The following is a 22319-nucleotide window of genomic DNA, read 5'->3' as shown; positions in this document are numbered from 1 at the left end:
ACATACAGATCATAAACTAATGAGTTTGTTTGAAGAATATAAAGATTTGATGGAGTATTTCTTATTTGTCACAAAAGAGGCTAATAAAATATAGTTTTCTCAATCAACACTAGGTAGCCAAGATCAAAGTAGAGGTAAAGTAGCTGTAATAGGGGAGGTTTAAGTGGATGACCGAAGGAAGAACCAAAGACACAATGAAATTGAGCATCCAGCTGCATTAGGGACTGATATCTCAGCTAGCTATTAAGAATAATGACGATAGATGAATAAAATCTTTAAATAAGTGAACCGTCCATACTATAAATACCAACAAAGAAGCAATAGATAAAAATTAATGTACTTGAATCATCTTTACTATGACATTAATTAATATGTTTAAATTCTTTCCATCTTGTTAAAATAATATACAATAAAAAAATTAAATTAAAAATTTTTGCCTGTATACCCTCCTAAATATCAAAATTTACATGAATACCCTTTCAAAATTAATATTTATTTGTATACTTTCATAAATTACTAATTACATATATACCCTTATAATTTTTTTTGTATACATACCCATAAGGGTATTTCAATCATTTAAATTTTAAACCGTTAATTTTTTAATGACGTTAGATGACATGGGTATATATACAAAAAATAAAGAAAAAGAAGGGTATACATGCAAATCAAGTATTTTATAAGGATATACATGTAAATATCAAATTTGAAAGAGTATCTATGTAAATTTGAATGTTTAGAAGGATATACATGCAAAAATCTCTAAATAAAATAGAGCATTAAATAATACGAATCAAGTCAGTCAACATAAAAAAAATAACAAAGGACATAAAAACAAATTGAAAATACTGTAAGCAGTTAGCAGTCAACATTAAACCAGCCTTTACCAATTGATAAGCTAACATTTACAAGAATAAAAAAGTAACAGAAATTCTCATAAAAAATTGACAAAAAATTTTAAGTAACAAAAATAGGAGAGAAAGATAAAAAATTTCATAAACAAATATAAGCAATTACTCTCAGCTCACTAGTTCTTTATCGGTGAGCAAGCCCTATGACCCTGGCTCCATTCATGACCCCATCACATTTCACAACTCAGTGACTCACAGTTTGAACTTTCAAGGACCATCATTGCACCACCACTGGCCACTGGGAGGTTTACCGCTAGCTGAAGCGACCTTCACCAGGTTACCAGTGGGCATTAGGATAGTGGCCAAAGCCCAGTGGTGGTTACCACGTCGAGAGAGCAACCAACATGAACAAATATCATTGGAGAAAAAAGTTATTAAATGTAAGGATAAGGAAATAGGAAAGAAAATTTCATTACCATCAGTGGAATTGGGAAGAGAGGTTATGGGAACTGGGATTAGGGTTTCGGCCAGCTGCGCCATCGATGGAAAAAAGGAAGAGAGACGGAAGGGACTAGGATTACAATTTCGGCAAGCTGTGCCGTCGGTGGAAAAAGGAAAGAGAGGTGGAGAGATCGAGGCTGAGGGTTAGGGTTTTAGTGTAAGTATATATAGGTTTGGGTTAATTGATCAATTGATCTTCACCGTTGGATCATTGACCCAACAGTGATAAACAAGACCTTCTTCAGCCGCTGGATCAATGATCCGACGGTGATTATTAAAGCTTATGTATATAATGCTATATAGTATACATTATAAATACTAAAAAAATATACTAAAAAATTCATAAAAAATAAATATATAAGTATAATATGCATATATATATATATATATATAATTATTTATTTTATCGAGCTTTTATCGATTCGAATACGATCGAACAAAGATTTGTTCTAGTTTGGATTGTTAAGGTATCAAACTTAAAAATTCTATTTGTGTTTGTTCTACAGTTTAATGAATGAGTCAGATATGACTTGAAAATGATTCAAATATTTCGAATAAATCAAATAATGAGCTAGACTAACGGCTCTAGTTGCTTGTCATAGAGCTGTTGCAGAGGAAGATTAGGTTTTACTTCTTCCCATTGAAAAATTTTAGTTTCTTTTGACTAATTTATCAATTGTTTGCCATCTTGGAAAGGTTTATAATTAGATGGATTGTTTCGCTGCAAGTGAATTATATTACGTGGGAAAAAACCAATAACCAAAAAAAATGTTGTGTTGCCCGTTTATGTGCAAGAATTGCTTGTTTGATTCTTGTATGGCTCCATGACAGCTGAATTAGTGGTCTGATTGCGTAATAGCTTTCTATTCGCTGAAGGAAGTCAGGGTTCATGATTGTTTTTATTTTGCTCTCTGGTCTTTAGATTATCATGGATATTGAACCACGCAGGAATTTTGGTTACAGAGAATAAGATAAAATGTAATGGAACTCTAACAGTTCAGACAAAAGGTTTGCAATTGAAGTATGATTCGTGGTGACAAGGGAGCTTTATTTTGATGCTTTTTGCATGAAAAATTCTCCGTACTTAATTTTATTTTTTCTTCACCAGTCTATTAAAGTTTCTTGTTTGATTGAGTTCAGATACCCGGTCATTAGTTTAGCTTCTGTTGCAAATATACCTTTAAATTATCTTTAATGCTTGCAGTACTCCATTCCCGCCACCAATTTGAATTTGGACATAACAAGCGGGATTGAGGATGGGAGAGCGAATGTGACCCCATGAACGGTGTGGAACGGCACTTCTTGTGCAGATCATAATTTAGGATGCGTTTGATTAGCCATTAATTTTTTTTTTTAATTTTTTAATTTTTAAAAAATAAAAATCAAAAAATAATATTTGATAAAAAATAAAAAAATAAAAAAATTAAAATAATTATTTTATATATAAAATAAAAAATTTTTACTTTTCAAAATTTATTTTTCTATTTTTTTTTTTTTTACTTCTCCACATCTAAAATACCAAACTAAACAGTAAAGAGTCCGAACCCTTCTCTTTCATCGAGCTCTTCACTTCTTTGAACCCTTTTTCTTTGCTTTCCAAACTCTTCTTCTCCATTTTCATCTGTTATTTCCAAATATTACTTTTTGCTTTATAACAACATAGTTATCAAACATATTTTTTATTTTTATTTAAAAATAAAAAATAAAAAATATTTTTTAAAAATTAAAAAATATTTTTTAAAAATTAAAAATTTAAAAATATAATCAAATGCACTCTTAGAGTTCACGACTTCGGAAAGCATAATTTAAGATGGCACAGGGTACAGAAGTAGGTGGCAATTAGGAGAGCTCTCCGTCTTTGAGATGGTGGACGTGATGGCTATCCAAACATGCACCACAGTATAAAAAATTGCTCCATAAAGAATCCTGAATCGTTGGCTAATAGTATCTATTAGATTTTTCAGAGTTGTGTTCTATTTTTCTCCTTCCTTGTGGAGGTTATTTTGTTATTTTTTTTTTTCCAATCTTTTTGAGTAGAGACTCGTGGGGCTGCGGCCCATCCTTCTCTAATGCATAAATAAATATGTTTTAAAATAAGTATTTGATATAATGGTGCTTAATTAAGATCAAAGTTACACTGACACTTAATTAAGATTAAGGGTGTATCGATTTTTTGAAAAACTAGTACGGTACTAATGTTATACGGTATAAGTAAGCCCTGTATCAACACACTAGGTATCGACATTGGTTTTCTATAAGAATGATGTGGCACCGTCTGTGCCGTCCTGTTTTGATGATTTTAAACTCTTGATTGAGACAGATACTTTTGTTTACACCCACCATGTGATATATGTGTGGGAAAACAAAGGATAGCTTAGGGAAGTGAGTTGGGTCGGGCATCCTTCTCTTTCTTAGCAGACCTGATCACCAACCTTCAACCACACCGGCAAGTTTGAAATCCAAGTATCTATAACCAAAAGCATATTTAAGAAAGAAGACAGCAATAGCAAATTGGAAAGGGACTTCTTGACAACAAAATATGTTAGTTTCAGTTCTAATTTCCTTGATGTATAAGAATGACGGTTGGAGACTAAAAAACAACAGGAAAAATCAACGAAGAATTTTTCCATGAGCCTTTCCCTTGTGCATGGAAAGGAAATGCAATCGCTACCGTGTTAGGGAAGTAACAGTTCCGGGAATTCTAGCGGTTTAGAAGGTAGGCCAGTGTAAAGTCAAATAAAAATATAAGCAAGCTACGCTCTAAAGCTAAGCCAGGCCAGCATTCCTTTGAGGTGACCTCGTCGACTCACCTAACAAAACAAGCCCAAGCTACGATCTTGTGCACCTCTATAAATAGACTCTCGAGTTCTCATACCCGTATCCACCTATCCTTTTTCAAGTCCAATATATCTTGTAGCTATCTAGTTATCTTTACAACACCTGAGAAGCGTAAATGGCTCTCTCTTTTGTTCCTTCCATGACGGCCTTTCTGTTCTCAACCATCGCTCTGCTTCTACTGATGGATGTTGCGCGTTCCCAACAAACCGGCATAATCAGGCACTGCAGATTCGATGTATGTTCAAATGTACTATGGCTTTCACATGAATTTCTAATCAGATACAATCATATCTTTGGATGGTGAAATGTCGTTTTCTGAAACGAATCGTATTTGCAGATAAGAATGGCCAATGTGACAAGAATGTGCCATACGGTCAATGGGCAGTTCCCAGGGCCCAAGATCGTTGCTAGAGAAGGAGACAGAGTTGTGGTTAAGGTGGTTAACCACGTTCCGTATAATGTCACTTTACACTGGTATGTGTGCTAATGAGACTTCGTTTTCCCGTTACACTACTTCTGTTCATGGTGTTCGAGTGTACCAACGAGCGTTTAGTCTCCCAATTTTTATATTATGAATTTTTTAACGATAAAATGAATGTTGTGGGAACCAAATGATCAATGCATGGAACGAACAGGCATGGTGTTCGCCAGCTGCGGAGTGGACGGGCTGACGGTCCGGCGTATGTGACCCAATGCACCATTCAGACCTGGCAGAGCTACGTATATAACTTCACCATCGTCGGCCAGCGAGGGACGCTCTTCTGGCACGCACACATCTCGCGGCTGAGAGCCACCCTCTACGGGCCCATCATCATTATCCCCGCTCGCGGCGTCCCTTGCCCCTTCTCCAAACCGGCCCTATAAAGAAGTCCCCATCATCTTTGGTACACGCATATATATTTTAGTTGTCACAATCTCTAAACTTCAGATTGCCTTTGATTAGAAGCTTGGTAACACACATGGAATTAAACTTTGTAATATTTGTAGGGGAATGGTGGAACGCTGACACGGAGGCAGTCATCGGCCAGGCTCTTCAGACGGGTGGTGGTCCTAATGTCTTCGATGCCTACACCATCAATGGGCTTCCTGGTCCCCTGTACAACTGCTCGGCTAAAGGTACCATAATGAAAGTTATAGATAGTTGAGTACTTCGAGTAGTTTTTAGGCATTTTGGGCAAAGTTTAATTACAAATGGTGGGTGGTGGCGTATGGCAGATACATTCAAGCAGAAAGTGAGAAGCCCGGAAAGACGTACCTCCTCCGTATTATCAACGCTGCACTCAACGACGAGCTCTTCTTCAGCATTGCGAACCACACCCTCACCATCGTGGACGTTGATGCTGTTTATGTAAAGCCCTTCGACACCGACACCCTCATCATAGCACCAGGTCAAACCACCAACGCCCTCCTCCATTCCAAGCCCAGCTTCCCCCATGCCACCTTCCTCATGGCTGCAAGGCCCTATGCTACTGGATCCGGCACCTTCGATAACTCGACGGTGGCCGGCTTTCTTGAGTACCAAGATCCCAATACTTCCTCCAGAGCTAGCTTTAGTAAGAAGCTCCCACTCTTCAAACCAACCCTCCCACCTCTGAACGACACAGCGTTTGTCGAAAACTTCACCAGCAGATTGCGGAGCCTGGCAACCGCTCGGCCGGTTTCCTGCCAACGTCCCACAAAGTGTGGACAGGCGATTCTTCTTCACCGTGGGGCTTGGCACGAGCCCATGCCCGAAGAACCAGACTTGCCAAGGGCCAAACGGCACCAAGTTCGCCGTGACCGTCAGCAATATATCCTTCACGATGCCGACCACAGCTCTCCTGCAGGCCCACTTCTTTGGGCAGTCGAAGGGCGTTTACTCTCCGGACTTCCCGTACAGTCCACTGATCCCATTCAGCTACATGGGGAACCCTCCCAACAACACGGTGGTGAGCACTGGGACTAAGTTGATGGTGCTTCCTTTCAACGCCACCGTGAAGCTTGTAATGCGGGATACCAGCATTCTAGGGGCGGAGAGCGACCCGTTGCACCTCCACGGCTTCAACTTCTTCGTCGTGGGCAAGGCTCCGGGAACTACAGTCCGGCAAGTTCAACCTGGTGGATCCGGTGGAGAGGAACACGGTTGGGGTGCCGGCCGGGGGGTGGGTCGCAATCCGATTCCGTGCTGATAACCCTGCTGAGCAGACAATTGCATGTAGAGATGCCTGCTGGTGCTGGGCCATGCGATATCCTTACCTTGATCGAAGCTTTGCTTTAAGTATGAATAGCGAGTTGGGTTTGTGGGGCCATGCAGGTGTGTGGTTCATGCATTGCCATCTGGAGGTCCACACGAGCTGGGGTCTGAAGATGGCGTGGTTGGTCTTGGATGGGAGCCTCCTCAACCAGAAGCTGCCTCCTCCACCGTCTGATCTTCCCAAATGTTGAAAGGTCCGGAGGCGTTTGGTGGTTTGACTTGCTAACGGTCGAAAGAGAACAAATTTTTTCGTCGCTATTTATTTTTGTAATTGTTCTTACGAGTGACGTGGCAACACGGTAGAGGTTTTTTGTCCTCGCACTTTTGTTTGGATGACCAATAAATGGTTAAAAGGATTATAGGAGTTTTATTTCCTTGATTTTGATGCTGAGTTTCATGACAGACATGAAAAAGGCCAGAAACCCCTCATATTAGGCTAGTTTATCTCAGATTATGTTAATAAAATTAGACTGGGATGAATAGAAATTTTAAAATAGATGAAAAATGAAAATTTTAGATGAAAGCCATGATCATCTAAATTTTCATATTATAATTTATTATTTAATATGACTAAATATTGTAGTATAAAGTATATAAATAAATTATATAAAATATTATCTATTTATCTATATGTTTATTGTGTTGAATCAAGTGCTGTCACGCCCCCGATCCGAGATTGTGAATCGAGGGTCATGGCAACCGCCGCATACTCATAGAAAATTTTTCCCATAAGTATGCAAAGCATCTCATCATGATATCTTACACATAAAGTTAAATAATTTTTCAATTTTTAATAATCAAATTTTAGTTCAAATAATAAATCAAAATTCAGTGTCCAAAAGAAAAATAATTGTTTGAGAAAGTCAACACTTAAAAATAAAAGTCTTGAATCAATTCTGAGAAAATCCTAAATCAAATGAGCTAACTCCATCTCTAATCGCTCTTCCAACCGAAATCCCGCATCATGTTAATTTTTCTGGATCTGTAAAGAAAAATATAAAACTCATCATGAGCTAAATAGCCCAGTAAGCAGTGTATACCTTTAACTGAATAAATCAGGCAATAATACTGTACATGTTGGTTTACTGATAATAACAAGATTAATATGTAATTTCATGAAATCATAATCATACTATCAATCATATAAAATTTAATTCATCATAATTTCAAATTATGCTTATCAACTTAAATTCATCAATTTCTTAGGTTCTTCTTACCAACCATGACTATGACCATATTTTTTCTGTGGCAGGGTCATAATACCGCATATCTGCTTGCGGTAGGCTGCGAATCATCTGGCAGTCAAGTCCTTTGAAACTGCTAGTCTCACTGACGGTTTGTCACTGGTCTCTCTGGCGATATGTCGCTGGTCTCGCTGGCGACATAAACCCTCAGGACAATCAATTGTCAACGTATATGCCCCCATTGGTGGGGTCCTTTACATAGTCAGGTTGTCAAATTCATATCATCTTCCAATTCATATATTATTTTCAAAAATAATATTAATAAATGATATTCGAATCAAATCAATCACAGATTATACATCATCATAATAATTTTTCAACAAATAACTTCAATCATAAATAATTTCAACAAATAACTTCAATCATAAATAATTTCAACAATTATTTTCAATAAATATTTTCAATCACAAGCATGCCATGAATTTATTTAATTCAAAGTTTATAATTTATCAGATAAATTCAATAAAAGTAAACACTACTTATCTCAAAAGAAAATCCAAACTAGGAATTGTAGAAATCTTGAAAATCTTTCTCCGGACCTGGTACGTCAAATATCATATTTTTGATCAAAATTTTATTGAATTAAAAAAATTAAAATTTATTAAAATCTAATGTCCTCACATGGATTAACTAGACGACAGCATCCAGGATTTTCGGATTGATCCATGAAAACTCTTCTTATATTTCTTTTAATTATTATATATATATATATATATATTTTAATTCTATAAATCTTAAAAATCTAAAAGAGAGAACAGAGAGAGAAAGTTTCTCTCTCCCTTTCTTTTTCTCTCTCTTTTTTTTCTTTTCTTTTTTTTTTCTTTTCTTTTCTTTTCTCTTTTTCTTCTTTTTCTTCTTTTTCTCGGGCTCCTTCCTGGCTGAAATAGGGACCGGCAGGTCCCCTCCCTTGATCGGCCATTCAGGCCACGGCCGACACGGCGAAGGCCGGCGGCAGAAGGGAGCAACTCTCTCGAGTTCAGAGAGGCAAGGCCGACGGTCGGTTGTGATCGCCGGCACCGAAAAATCAAAGGGAAGAAGAGACCAAACAGGGGTCTCTTCTCCGACCAAAAATCGGTGACACCCGTCGCCGACAGTTGTGCATAGAGGCACAGGAAGAAGGAGAAAGAAGAGAAGAAGAGGAGGAAAGCTTACTTCGGCCTCCGGTGACCCCACCGACGAGCAATCGCGGCGAGCACGAAACAAGTATCCGCGGCTCCAATCGGAGAAATCAAGGAGAAAGAGAGGGGAAAAGGATCGGTGGTCAACTTCTAAGGAAGGGGAGGGTCTTTTTATAGAGAGCCCTAGGACTCCTGGTGGTCCTAAGACTCTCGATCTCCGTGGTTTAATCGGAGAAGAAGACTTCTACCGGGAGTCTTCTTCCCGATTCTCCTGTTTTTCTTTTTTTTTTTTTTTTGGGCTTGGGTCTTGATAGTTGGTCCCTGGGTTTGGGCTATAACAAGTGCAGAGAGACGAGACTAGATGTCAAATTGGATTAGAATCAAAATTTTTTTGGATTGAAGTTCCATCCCAAATTAATCTAATTTAGATTAAAAATTACTAACTCAAACTAATCTAAAATTATAGAATTTAACATAATAGACCAAAATGAGCACGTTTGGATTGGACTTGAGATTGCTCAATGCAGGTTGCACTTCTATTTTTTATTCATATATAAAAAAATTAATATATGAATGTATTAATCCACATCATTTTTGCGGTAGTTGGTATATCTCTTTCTCAATGAATATGTGAGGTTGTATATTCACAAGTTTATAGTAAAAAAAAAATTAATGACCATGTAAAACCCAAATTATTATTTTTCATCAGATAAATCTAACTTATTAAATTACAGAAAAAGAAATTTCAAGAAAAGAAATTCTAAAGTCGTGTTTATAATAGAACTATGCAAGAAACAACTAAACGGATAATATCATAATATTATTGTCGCTAGGTTATTCGTAATAAATAGCAACTACTTAACGCAGGACAGGGGGGTTTGCCTCGGTGCTAGCTGGCCGTCTACGGTATTGCCACTGCAAGGCCACCGGGCAAGCAACCGCTCTTTCCCTCTCGCCCTTTTGGCCTCATCTCTCCCTCTCCCCTTCCTCCCTCCGTCACCTTCTGCCAAAAAGGTGGAGACGCCGTCGTGTAACTGCGTCGGCGCCTCCGCCACCTGGCAGCCCCGATGGCGTTTTCCTCCAACGCCCCTCGGTAGACGACGACGCCGACGAGGGCGCCCTTATACCCTCCTCTCCCCGCCCTAACCCTAGACCCAAGAAGATCAAGAGCGGATCCCTAGCCTCATCCAGATCGATCCAGAGGGGAGAGGAGGGACGACATCGCCATCTTCATCGAGATCGATATCGACATGAGCCGCCAGGGATACATCACGCTTCCCATCTTCGTCGTGCTCGCAACCGTGGCCTTCCTCTACTACTCGACCGTCTTCTTGGTGATCGATGAGTGGATGGGGCTGCGGACCGCGGCGGGGCTGGGGAATGCCATTGTCTTCACCTTCCTTACCCTAATGGCGGTGGGGAACTACTGCATCGCTGTGTTCAGGGATCCGGGCCGCGTGCCTTCGTCGTTCATGCCCGACGTGGAGGAAGCAGAAAACCAGATCCACGAAATCAAGAGGAAGGTGAGAATGCTGATGATGTTACTCGAGTAAGAATCATTTGTTCTTGACGTTATTTGCTCGTGTCCTGGTCAAAATTGAGTTTCTTTGATGGATTTGTGCTTAATGAAGGGATAAGAACGATTCCTTTTTGGGTAATTTAGAAGATCTATTGTTAGTTCTGTAAGAAAACTCTGTTGCTTTCTGGTTGCAAATAGAGTTTTAGTTTTGCACTTTAACGGATTTTGCGTGTGTTGGTGTAGTTCTGTGTGATCATCAGACAGAAGGGAGAGGGATTGTGCGTGATCGGTGTATTTCTCTGTGATCGTTAGACAAAAAGGTGCCATTTCCTTTTGTTAGAGGCATTGATTGAAAGAAACTGTTATCGAAGGCCTTATTGATAGATCTGAATTGCAGTTTTTGGTGGTTGGGAGCTTTGCATGTTACCATTTTGAGTTGCGTGATGTTTCCCTGATCTGATTCAATATCTACCCTTTTGGTAGACTGGTAGATGGGAATTGCTGTTTTGGGTGATTGAGGGATCTGCATTTACCATTTTATGTTACATGGGATAAAGGGACACTTATATCCTCGTGGAAGTAAAACTCAATTCTGTTTGGTTGCACTCCTGCTTTGTCAGCAGAAGTGTTTTCACTCCAGAAACTGATATAATTCCTCTTAAAAGTATGACTGATTTACTGAGAATGAATGATTGGATGAAATGATGCTAAAACACTTCAGATGCCTTATAGATACATGCATGCAACAATTGAAATTGAGATCATGAGCAACAAAACCAAGATAGTCTGTGCGAAATAATCGATAAAACAGTAGTTGCTTATATGGATCTCCAAGTTCTTTAGATTTAGGAGTGGTGGAAGAAAATTGTTATTTGTCAGTTACATTTACTTTTCTGTCTTTTTGTTATGTTTAAAAAACTTCTGTTTTGGATTTGCCTGCCTAAGTTTTAACTACTTATATCTGGCATCTGCCCAATGCTCTTTCTCCATTTTCTCGTTTTGTTACACTCAGTTTGTCCATGATCCATCTTCTTTTATGAATAATCTATCCCTTCTAGTGTTTGATTGAACCCTTTTTCCTCAAAGGTGAAAGAGCCTGTTGTGCTTCTCTTAGTCTAAGTTGGAGGAACATAATTGGCAAAGGTAGTAACCCTTATAGTCCCTTCCTGGTTGCAGTGGCCAGAATATTTGAAAATTTTGTGGACATGCCTGAATCAGTATCAATAGAGATTTTTCAAGTTGTTCCGTCTGGACAGAACAACAAAAATTACTTAGATCTGGATATCTGCTTTCTTTCCAGCCATTTCACACTTTTACTGGAAATCATGTTATCACATTCCAGCCGCTGCTCAAACTTCTAATGTGGGACTTTGAGGAAAAGTTCACAAGATAAGGAGTCGCAGGATATTAACCATTTGTTGTTTGCTTTTCTTTATCTTCTGCTGCTACTCTCTTCCTTTCTCATTTTTGTTTCTTTTTTGGGTTTTCTATTGTCTGCTCTCTGCTTTGTATTTTCTTCTGTTCTTTCCTGATAAGTGTTTTTCCAATTACTGTTTCCCTTTTTGGTTCTTTTTTTTTTTTTCCTTTGCTTTTCTGCATGCTATTTTGTTTCTATTTTCTTCATTTTGTTCTGTGTTTTTTTTTTTTGTTTTTTTTTTTTTAAATTGTTCCTTTCCCATTTTCAGTTTTCTTTTTTCTGGATTTCTGATTTATGTTTCCTTTCTTTAATACTTCTTGCCTATTTGCATTTTTTATTATTTCTTTTTATTCGCATTCCATTCTGTCATTTAAACACTGCCCTTACATTCTGCGGATTGAACTTTACTCTTTTTTTTAGGTCTAGCAATTATCACCAGTCCCGTTTACCCACCTCTAGCCCACCTTTACCTGTTTGCCAACCCAACACAGCTGAAACTGACCCAATCAGTTCATGGGTCATATACAGGTTTGACATGCCTGACCTGCCAGCAAATTGGATTACGTTTGGGTTGTCAGGTCAATACACCTAAATATATGACTTAAAAAACAGTTAAGGGATACAAGCCATTAGTTCAATATCTTTCATCTTTAGTCAATATTAATAGAAATTTGAAGATAGGCAACTGGCTGTGGGTTAACTTGTTGTTGTTGTTGCTTGCTGAATAAGCTTTCTCTTTAGCTTGTTGCTTGCAATAGCAATCAACTTGTAAATAATGCCCAAGATGCATCCACACAAGAAAAAAAAGGGACTAAAACTAATAGTTCAAACTTTTACTGCTTGTGAGATAAAAATCCCAAACCCATTTTGTCGTGGGCCGTAGGCCAATAAACAAGTCAGGTCTAGGTTAGCTAGGTTAACGATGGTTGGGCTTGAGCAACCCATGGTTGACTTGTTGGGTGGTTGGCTTGAGTTCTACTCAGGTCATATGGATTTCATATAGGACTTTGGTCCAAAACTAAACCAGCCAAACCTCTAACCCATTGCAATGGCTACTTGCATGCTTCTAATAATTTGTTTGTGTTGTTTATCTTAGATATCGATATTATGAGTTTCCACTGCATTTATAAATTATTAGCTTGCTTTTTAAGGTGAGCCCCTCATTTGGTAACTAGCTCTTATATGTGAGATCCTAGTGTTTTGAGGGCATTGCTTGCTTTTAACTAAGCTTAAGGAAGAGCCATCTTGTACCTCGAGAACACATGATCAAACCATAGGGATATGTGGGAACTACACTAAGACCTAAGGTTGCGTTTGGTGCATCGCCAGACAATCTTGGAAGGTAATGTGGATTGCCATCACGATAGATTGCCATCAGGATAGATTGCCATCATTAAATTATCATTAATGTCGATTACTGTGTTTGGTACACATAGGTAATATTGCAGTAAAATTACTGAAAATCCTGATTGACATGTTTGGTATGACAATTAGATTATTGGTAATGTAAAATCAACTTTCCAAAATATCCCCAATAATTTGGTCGTAGTGCTTTTTTTTTTCTTGGTGAGAAGTAACGGAAGTGATGTGGGTGTAGTGGTGGCACGGAGAAGTGGTGGGCCGAGGGGAGTGGGGAACCACGGGCACTAGGGGGTGGGGAGGGGGCGGGCATATGTGGAGCCATGAAAGTGGTGGGGACGGACGTGGAGGAGCCAACGAGGGGGCAAGGGCGGAGAGCTGCAAGTAGGTAAAGAGAGATGGAGGAGCCACGGGCCGGGGGCGCATGCGAAGGGGGTGGGGGAGAGGGGGGAGGGTTGGGCAATAGGTTTTGTATGATTTTTTTGAGGGATAATATTATCTAAAATTTTTATTGCAACATTACCAAAACAGTGGTAATCTGGATAGCCACCTCTCCCCAAGACAATCCAGATTGTCTTCCATGAGGCAATCTGGATTACCACACAAAAAGCATACTAAACGCAGTAATCCAGATTACCTCATTAAATTGCCAGCAATCCGGATAGATTGCCAGCTACCAAATGCAACCTAAGGAATCAATGGGCGATACAATAATTTGTACATATTCAAAAAATCTAAGGCTATAATTTAAACCAAAAAGCTTACTGCTCAAAGTGGTTGGGAAGAGATTGATTGCTTTGTTATTCTCCTAATATAGAAAGTTCAAAAGGGTTGCTAGAGGATATGGCATATGGTATATAGAATGATGCCTCATTTCAAAGTAAGGAGATTTGATGGATTATCATGGACAAGGTTGATTTTCATATACTTAATCACAAGTGCATAGGCACTTATTCTTTATGGAACCATAAAAGCATGTTTGGATGATTCAATAATGTACTTGTGTCATCCTATCTCCAACAACGGGAAGTTGTAGAGACAATCAAACATGGAAAGATACTTTAAGAGAGCAAGGGAGACAACCCAAGGATCAAATTCCTAAAATTTAGGATGAAAAGATTCGGATGAAAGTCAGGATGGTGAAAACGTCATCTCTTCAATCCCTTAAATTTTTGTAGTCACCGAATCATGTTCCTGTATCTTTTCTCAATATGGCAGGTATCATTCGGGGATGTCTAATTAGTGTCCAAATGGGCCCTAAGGGTCTATTTGGATGCCACTAGTTAAACGCTAAATGGCGAATAATTATGAAATGGCAATGTGAGTGAAGAAACCCACGCATTTAAGGAACCTTCTAGATTGCCTCATCCAAGACAATAGGGACACCAAATTCCTTGTAAATGGTTATTTCCGATCTCCTAAGAGTTAAAGCTCGTTTTGAATGGGAGTTTCCTTGATCAGGATAATCTTTTTCCCATTGAAGCTAACTTTTTCCTGCTGCATACTATATAGGGCTTGTTTTTTAGTGGATAAATATCATGAAAAAGTTGATCAACTTTTCTATTGACCAACTTACCTATGTTCTTATGCTTTTCAAGATGGATAAGTTACTTTCTTATGGATAGCATTTATTTATGAAATGAAAAAAAAATTTATCTATCTAGGTGGTGGCTAAATCATTTTTCCATCAACCAGTAAGTAGATATTTAATTTTTTTCTTAAAATGTTCTATCCTCATTTTCAATGCCTCTATCATTCAATGTCCAATAACTCAACTGTCCACTCTCTTTAAACTTAAAAAGCATAAAGGATATTATGGAAAATATGGATAAATTTTTAGCAACTTATTTAGGAAAATAGTAATACAAAAGAACATAGGTAACAAATTTTGAAGCCACTTTTTCATATGTAAAAAAATATAGGTAAATTATTTTTCTATCTAAATATTGCTTGAAAAATATTTATCTAGGAAAATATAGATTCCCAGATAAATTTTGTATCCACAAAAGAATGGACCTGTAAGGAATATTCCTGATATACCTTGTTTTTGCATCCTGATAGGTCCTAAATGATTTCATTATGTAGATATTTATCAAGCGACAGGCCAATAGAAACCACATTTTTTTTTTTATAGATGACATTTCATGAAGAAATGGTAAAAACGATCCTTGAGTTGGACAATAGCATAGAAAAATGCGACAATGGACTACAGGAAGCATGGAATGACAAGAGACGTTGCAATTATGGGGCACCTAATATGATTACAATGCAGGAACGAGGGAACTGACAAGATGATTTGAATAGCATATGGAGAACTTTTGGCTTATACAAGTCTAGCTATGTGCTTGATGGAGACTTGTACATATAAGCTTTCAACAAGCTATGGGCTATTTAAAGTGAGAAACATGTTAAAACTGGCCATGGATGTAAATCTCATGATAAAATAATGTCAGTTTTGTTCATCAAATGTACATATAATCATGGAGAAATTGTGAACCATCTAAACAAGGATGACCAAAAATCACCTCTCATGTTACATGCTTTTGAAGAGGCAAGATGCTGGTATCGGATCTTGTAGCTTTTTCCATTAGAATTGTATGGTGCTGATACCAACAACATGTGCTAGAACTGATAACTTCTAAAAAATAGAATTAGCACCAATCAGTATGGGTTGATATGGGCCATCGATATTAATTTCTATAGTTGATACATACCAACACGGTTATTTTGACATCTCAAGGCTTCTAACAATGTCAATTTCGCATGAGAATGGTATGGTTCATCTTATTCCGGTAGTTTTTGGAACAATGTAATCATTATATATGGTAATTGCAGCTTTTGGATCAATGGTGTTATTTTGGTGTGCATTTTTAAGATCTAATGCCTCATGTGTCGTACTTGTTCTCTGACTCACTTAGGGAATGAGGTGATACACAAGAGTCATCAAATCTCATGATCTATTATTCCATAGTTGTGGATGCTATATACGATGACCTACACTTATTTTTCTATTGGACAATGTAATATTACGAGATATGAGCATTTCTTAGACTTAATAAATGGTGCAAAGCATGGAATGCCGTACTATCCGATACGGGGCGTATCGTACCATATCGGTCTCGTATCGATATGCCGTTTCAGAGCGCACCAATACTAACATATTGTACCGAACTGCGTACCGACATTACAATAGAATTTTATCGATACGGGGTCCGATACTGAGATAGAGAACCTTGATGCAAAATAATAAATGGAAATGAGACTTGATTTCATCCTCGTCAACTGCTCATTCTCCATATATGTTGATTGTTGTCACAATTTTAAGACAATCGAGTATATTCACAAATGGATTCATCAATTGGTTGGCAAAAATTGCACAAGTGAATTGTGGCAAGAGGAGCTAGGGTTGGCACTTGAGAAGGAACTGAAGAAGTTGAATATGGGAATAGATAACCCTAACATTCTTCCTAGTATGTTATCTATGAGCAACCTAGTATTTGATCTCACATAGCTAATTTTGGAAATCTTATTCATTAAATACATATGAAATTGGGTTGTTCAATATGCCATGATGCCTACTTTTTTACCCCTTTAAAGCAGTTGGTGTCTATATGCTTGCTCTTTGGATTCACTCTCTCGGCACAACATGGTAAGAGGAATGCTCCCTCTTCATGCTTATGGTGCAAAAGGTGGGGGTTTAAGTGAGATTGTCACTTTCCCCGGTTAGTTGCTGCAAATTACAATATGTAGAAGGGCTATTTACATATGACTACAATATGTAGAAGGGCTATTTACATATGACTGCAATATGTAGAAGGGCTTTTTACATAAGACCCCTAAAAGTTGTTCATAACCAATGACAAGTATGTTGGTTAATCATATTATTTGGCATTTTGGGCTCAACAATGGTTTCATATTCATCGATTTTCAAGAGGTGTTATTTGCATTTGCCATATAAAACTCTTGGTGGAAAAAAAATAGGTTGCCGAAGCATATTAAATGAAGCATGAGGTATAAACAAGGAACAATCTAAGCATGCGACCATGCGAGATAAACATACCTAAATGCCGATAATTGCATAGTGGCAGTTGGCAAGCAACTTGATCGGTGGACTTGAGGTTTGTTGTGACAGTACTGGGGCCTGGATTGGTCGGCCAGCAGCATAGTTTGGTAATTGGTATGCCTTTGTGCATTCTGTATCGGGCCCATGTTGATGTATCGAGAGGGCGAAGGAAGAATGGGAGAGAGAGAGGGGGGGCTTCCTTCCCTCCCTCCAGTGGAAGGGTGGAGGGAGAATAGCTCTCCGGTGGCCTCCAAAGGCCCTCTATCCCTCTCTCTCCCCCCCTCCCCTCCTCTCGTTCCCTCTGTTTCCTTCTCCCTCTCTCCCTCCTTCGCTGGTTTCTCATTTCAATTGTCAGAACCGTCATAGCCTGTGCCAGTATGGCTTGGTACGGCCCAAACCGGATGGTTCGAGATGGTTCCGCAATCCTTGAATAGACCATAAGATAACGATGACTTGTTTCCCATTGGATTTGAAAGCAGCATGTTATAACAACACAAACTCCATCACCATTCATGTCAATGTTGCCGTTCCTCTTTTTTATCTTCTTGCTTCTCGACTCTAAGCAATTTTCATTTATCTTTGTTCCTTAAATGAGCTTTTGGTGAGGCCTTATCAAAAGGTGACACAAACTAAAAGTGGTCAGACACATTTTTGCCAGTATCACTGAGGATGATTGTATGAGAGTATTCCTTATGACAAAGTCTTGTTCATAGTGTTTATTTAGGCATGTTGCTAGTATCACCAAGGATGATGGTCCTCTTGATGTTAGGAAACTCGGCATCAATTAGGCTTGACAGTAGCATGCTACAAGCTAGGTCTAGGGAAGGTGATTGCAAAGTTGAGAATCAAGTTGCGGTGACTGTTGAATGGAGAAGGGTGTATAATTTGGACATTTTCCAAATTGGGGCCCATGGTTCTGAAATCAATGCGATGTGTAGGCCAGGGTGGCTTGGTACGGCGAAAGAAGATCCATCTTGGAAACCATTTGGTGCTAGGTGATTGAGAAGGAAGGTAGAAATTTAGCAGATGAGGAGCAAAGGAGATAGGCAAGACAAGGTGGAGAGGTAGAAAGAGTTTTGAGTACAAAAGTCAGGTTGCATTTTAAGCTTTGTGCTTCAGTCGAATTAGATGTCCTAATTATTGTGAGAGAGACCTTGGCGACGACTTATATTGCTAGTCGCTAGCTGTTAGCATCCAAACAAGCTTTCAATATTTGTGCATGGCTCATATGACTAGATTGTTTCCTATAAATGAAAATGGAATACATTTGGTCATAAAAAGCACATCATAATGTATTCAAATATGGTTTGCTTCCGTCATGATGCACATTGGTGTTTATACAATGAGTATTACTCATACACAACTACTTTTATTTCTCATGTTGCTGAAAAGTAAGTCGGTCGAACCATTTGCTCAGTTGCCCATAATTGAAGACAAGGTATATATAAATGATCTCTCATCTCATCTCACCCATGGTTTTTAAAGGTCTTTCCAACTATCTTAATGGATTGTCAGTACGAAGAAGAATCGAGATCTTGGCTGATATGTAGGAAAATATGGAAAGATGTAAAACACTCCAGGATCTGAGCTGAAAATAAGGAAAGAATTAAAACACTCCAAGATCTCAGCTGATATTTAGGAACGGTACATTGAAATGCCATCCAATATTATAAAACTAATCTTGAAAATTATTTAAGGCATTGATTCTAATACTTTGTTTAGAATATGGATCCACCCAAAGATTTGCTTGACCTTTAGGGCTGAGTCCGTGCAGGTGGGCCTTCATTACTCAGCCCAATGGACCTCATATTACTAGAAGAAAATCAAGGGCATGGATTTGCTAAATTGATAATTTAATCTCCTCCCTTTATGGGTCAGGTCATTTGGCTTCAAAAATGAAAAAAGAAAAGCATTGTAAAGAAAATCTATTTTGTTCCTGTATCATCAACATAATTAATTACTTCTTGTTTTGATCTTACGTCTACGTCTCAATCTTTTTCCACAATTTGTTTTTTTGTCCCATGTAATTACCCTTGAATGGCTTTAGGGTAGTAGTGCTTTCTAGTTCCTTTTCTTTATATACTTGCATTCATAAGGTGCTTCCTACCTTCATCTTCTATATCAATTATCTACTATCTTTCCATACCGGTATCACTGGCTTTTATAAGTCAATATGTCCAGTTCACTTTACTCATATGTATGCTTCAGTTGTTAGAGGTCCATGATAATGCCAAGTTAACTTTGCATTTTTCAACTAATCTTAAGCCCAAGTTCTGGTCCTAGTTCCTATAGCAATTTGATGGTTCTTTTCATCACATGTTTGTGGATGCAATCGATCCCTTATTCTTTTAATATTGCGACTTGCTGGCATGAATTCTTTGCTTCTTTGGGTCATCGAATATTGTCTTGGGATTAACAAGTAATTGCTCACCTTGCTTGATAATTAGCATGGTTTTGTGATACCATTTTTATAGGTGCAATTCTTCGACTTATATTTTTGACCTCTTACAGTTTAGCTTGGGCTGACTAATACTATGGGTAATTTGATCTGTCTAATTTTATATATCTAGATAATTTGATGAAAGCAACATTTTAGGACATTTTAACTTTTGTAGGCTAATTGTATGGCATTGATCTTCATAACATGAGAAAACCTTATTCTATTATTAGCCACTAATTCTCTTATATGCTTTTTTTCCCATTGTTACCTTAATCACTCAGGGTGGAGATCTGAGATTTTGCCAGAAGTGTTCTCACTATAAGCCTCCCCGTACGCATCACTGTCGTGTTTGCAAAAGATGTGTTTTGAGAATGGTATGTATGATGACTTGTATTTTCTTTTTTCAGAAAAAAAGTACTCTGTATATTTATTATAGCCCCGTGATGGCTGCAGGATCACCACTGTGTTTGGATAAACAATTGCGTTGGGCATGAAAACTATAAGGTCTTCATTATTTTTGTGCTGTATGGTGTGATTGCCTGCATCCACTCAATGGTATGCTTAAGTTACATCTAGTTAATTAGTGATCTGGAGGTTTATCGTGTGGCAGAAATGGATTTACAATATTGTTGCAGGTTCTTTTTGTTGGAAATTTTATTCATGATGCGCAGAAGGATCAGCCACAGAGTAGTTACTCTAATAAAACAACATGTGTGAGTTACTTTACGTAAAAAGAAAAAAAGAAGATTGACTCACTTTTATGGCATCATTCCTCAAGTGTGATCTTGACTTTCAGACATTTATCAACTTACCAGATCATTGGTGGAGCTATACTGTTTCCCTTAGCTCTGGCGTTAAGCGTCCTATTGGGTTGGCATATATACCTTATCTTGCAGAACAAGACCACAATTGAGGTTTGAGAAAATTTTCCACAATTAGCTAAGTAGTTGATTATGGAATATTTTGAAAACTTTGCTGTCTTCTTTTTCTGCAGTACCATGAAGGAGTCAGAGCCATGTGGCTGGCAGAAAAAGTAGGAAATATGTATAGACATCCATATGACCTTGGTGTCTACGAAAACCTTGTTTCAGTAAGAATAGTTTCTCTCTTCTTATCTTTCTTGTGTATCACTCATGCTTTTGTAATCTATGACCTGTATGCATATTACTGAGGACTAGGACTATTATCATTTTATTGTGCTAGATCTTGACTCTCTTTCTTGAGGTTGAGTTTGAGGTGGTGTTTGTTTGGTGATCCTATCCAGTCATAACCAAAATGTTTCCCCATCTGTTTTTCATTTTTTAAACAATGATGATAAAACTTGTCTTTAGATAAAGATCCACCAGGGCATGACAATCAATAATCCCATTAAACAATGTTTTCTGGGTTGAACAATTTAATGCAGCTCCTCAGAGGAAAGAACATACCCTTGATACTTGTCCTCACAGCTTCCCTTTGCATAGTGGCATTAATTGCCAATATCTTGTTGAAACTTCCTTTTGTAAAGATATCAGTCACCATAAACTTCCTTGCGTCTCTGGCAATGTTGGTAATCTTTGTTTTAGCAATTCTCTTGTTGCTTCACTATTCTTCGTTTTACATTGCAAGTCAGGAAGTTGATGATAATCGAGTAAGTTGTAGGTTTTGATATAAAGATTCATATTTAAGTTATTGTTAACTGCTTGTGCTATTCTGTAACACAACATTCATCTGAAACTGTCTGACTTTGTCCTTGCTTTTGCAAAGTCGTCACCATGAAGACAAACCTTTTCAAAAGTGAAATGTCTGTCAGATGTATGTTGGTACGGTGATAGCATAAACATTTTTGCTCTTATTAATCCCTGCTGGTCCTATCTTGTGTATGCTTGATTGCTACTTTGAAGGTCAACATTATTTCAATTATATACTTTTGTTGTTGTTGCTTAGCATCTACTTTATTTTGTGGTTCTGTGAAGTTTAAATTGGAGAAGAGGACGGTCACTTTTATGTGGATCTTTTCTAACTGAGATGTCATGTACGCTAGATGACTGACCTGTTTCTATCACTCTTTAAACATGGGTTCTGCTTCACTACAACTGCACCTGCTCTCAGTTCAGGCTACTTTGCTTTCAAGGCATTTGTATTTCGAGCTATAAGTGTATGATAGTTCCGATTTAAGGCTTAATTTTAAAGGGTAGCCATGGTTGGTCCTTAAATCATGGGTCTTCTTTAGAGTCCACGGCACAAGATTGTTTCATGTTTGCCTGTTTATATATACCAGTTCATGGGAGATCATGCACCTGGATATTTGATTTGTGGTCATCAAACTATTTATTAACTTCAAATCAATTTTTCCTGCAGGTGCTAGGGCCTAACATCTTTTGTTGGTTATGCCCTGGGTCGAAGTTCAAAGGCTCTGGTCTCCGATTTCGCACTGCATTTGACCTTCCAATATCTACAACACTAACTTGACCTATCAAGTGGCAAAGATAGAGTAGTTTGTTAGTAGAAGATGGAAACCATGTAAATTTGTGGTTGAGCGTCATTGGGAGTGCCAATTACAATCGTAAAGTACTTGCTGTACGTTTTTGGTCTGACATGAGGGCTTCATGTTACTTCTGCGGGCTGTTTATAAACCATATCGGGGTAGGCAGAGGGAGTGTCCTTTGCAGGGGGAATATTCTGGGGTCTGTAAGTTTATGTTGTTAATAAACTATAATAGTCCAAGGAAATATATTGTGAATGGAACATCGTGAA

The 22319-nt window shown here is 38.1% G+C and overlaps 1 protein-coding gene and 1 pseudogene across 1 annotated transcript; both read left to right on the top strand.

Moving 5' to 3' along the window:
* Nucleotides 1–4365: 4365 nt before the first annotated feature.
* LOC105045633 (laccase-17-like) lies at nucleotides 4366–6707 on the top strand (annotated as a pseudogene).
* A 2951-nt stretch (nucleotides 6708–9658) lies between these two features.
* On the top strand, nucleotides 9659–22319 carry LOC105045634 (probable protein S-acyltransferase 16). Its single transcript, XM_010923986.3, has 7 exons — nucleotides 9659–10308; nucleotides 19865–19957; nucleotides 20037–20138; nucleotides 20219–20296; nucleotides 20399–20497; nucleotides 20578–20673; nucleotides 21924–22319. Exons 1-7 carry the CDS (start codon nucleotides 10036–10038, stop codon nucleotides 22032–22034), a joined length of 852 nt encoding a protein of 283 aa, XP_010922288.1. The 5' UTR covers nucleotides 9659–10035; the 3' UTR covers nucleotides 22035–22319.

Source organism: Elaeis guineensis, chromosome 5, assembly GCF_000442705.2.
Source record: "Elaeis guineensis isolate ETL-2024a chromosome 5, EG11, whole genome shotgun sequence".
Lineage (NCBI taxonomy): Eukaryota > Viridiplantae > Streptophyta > Magnoliopsida > Arecales > Arecaceae > Elaeis > Elaeis guineensis.
Note: the sequence above shows the minus strand (reverse complement) of the source record. Positions and strands in the feature narration are given on the sequence as shown.

Coding starts and splice junctions, on each gene's coding strand:
- LOC105045634 (XM_010923986.3), top strand. CDS start 10,036: ATGAGCCGCCAGGGATACATCACGCTTCCCATCTTCGTCGTGCTCGCA. Junction 19,958..20,036: donor AAAGATGTGTTTTGAGAATG/GTATGTATGATG, acceptor TGATGGCTGCAG/GATCACCACTGTGTTTGGAT. Junction 20,297..20,398: donor ACTCTAATAAAACAACATGT/GTGAGTTACTTT, acceptor TCAACTTACCAG/ATCATTGGTGGAGCTATACT.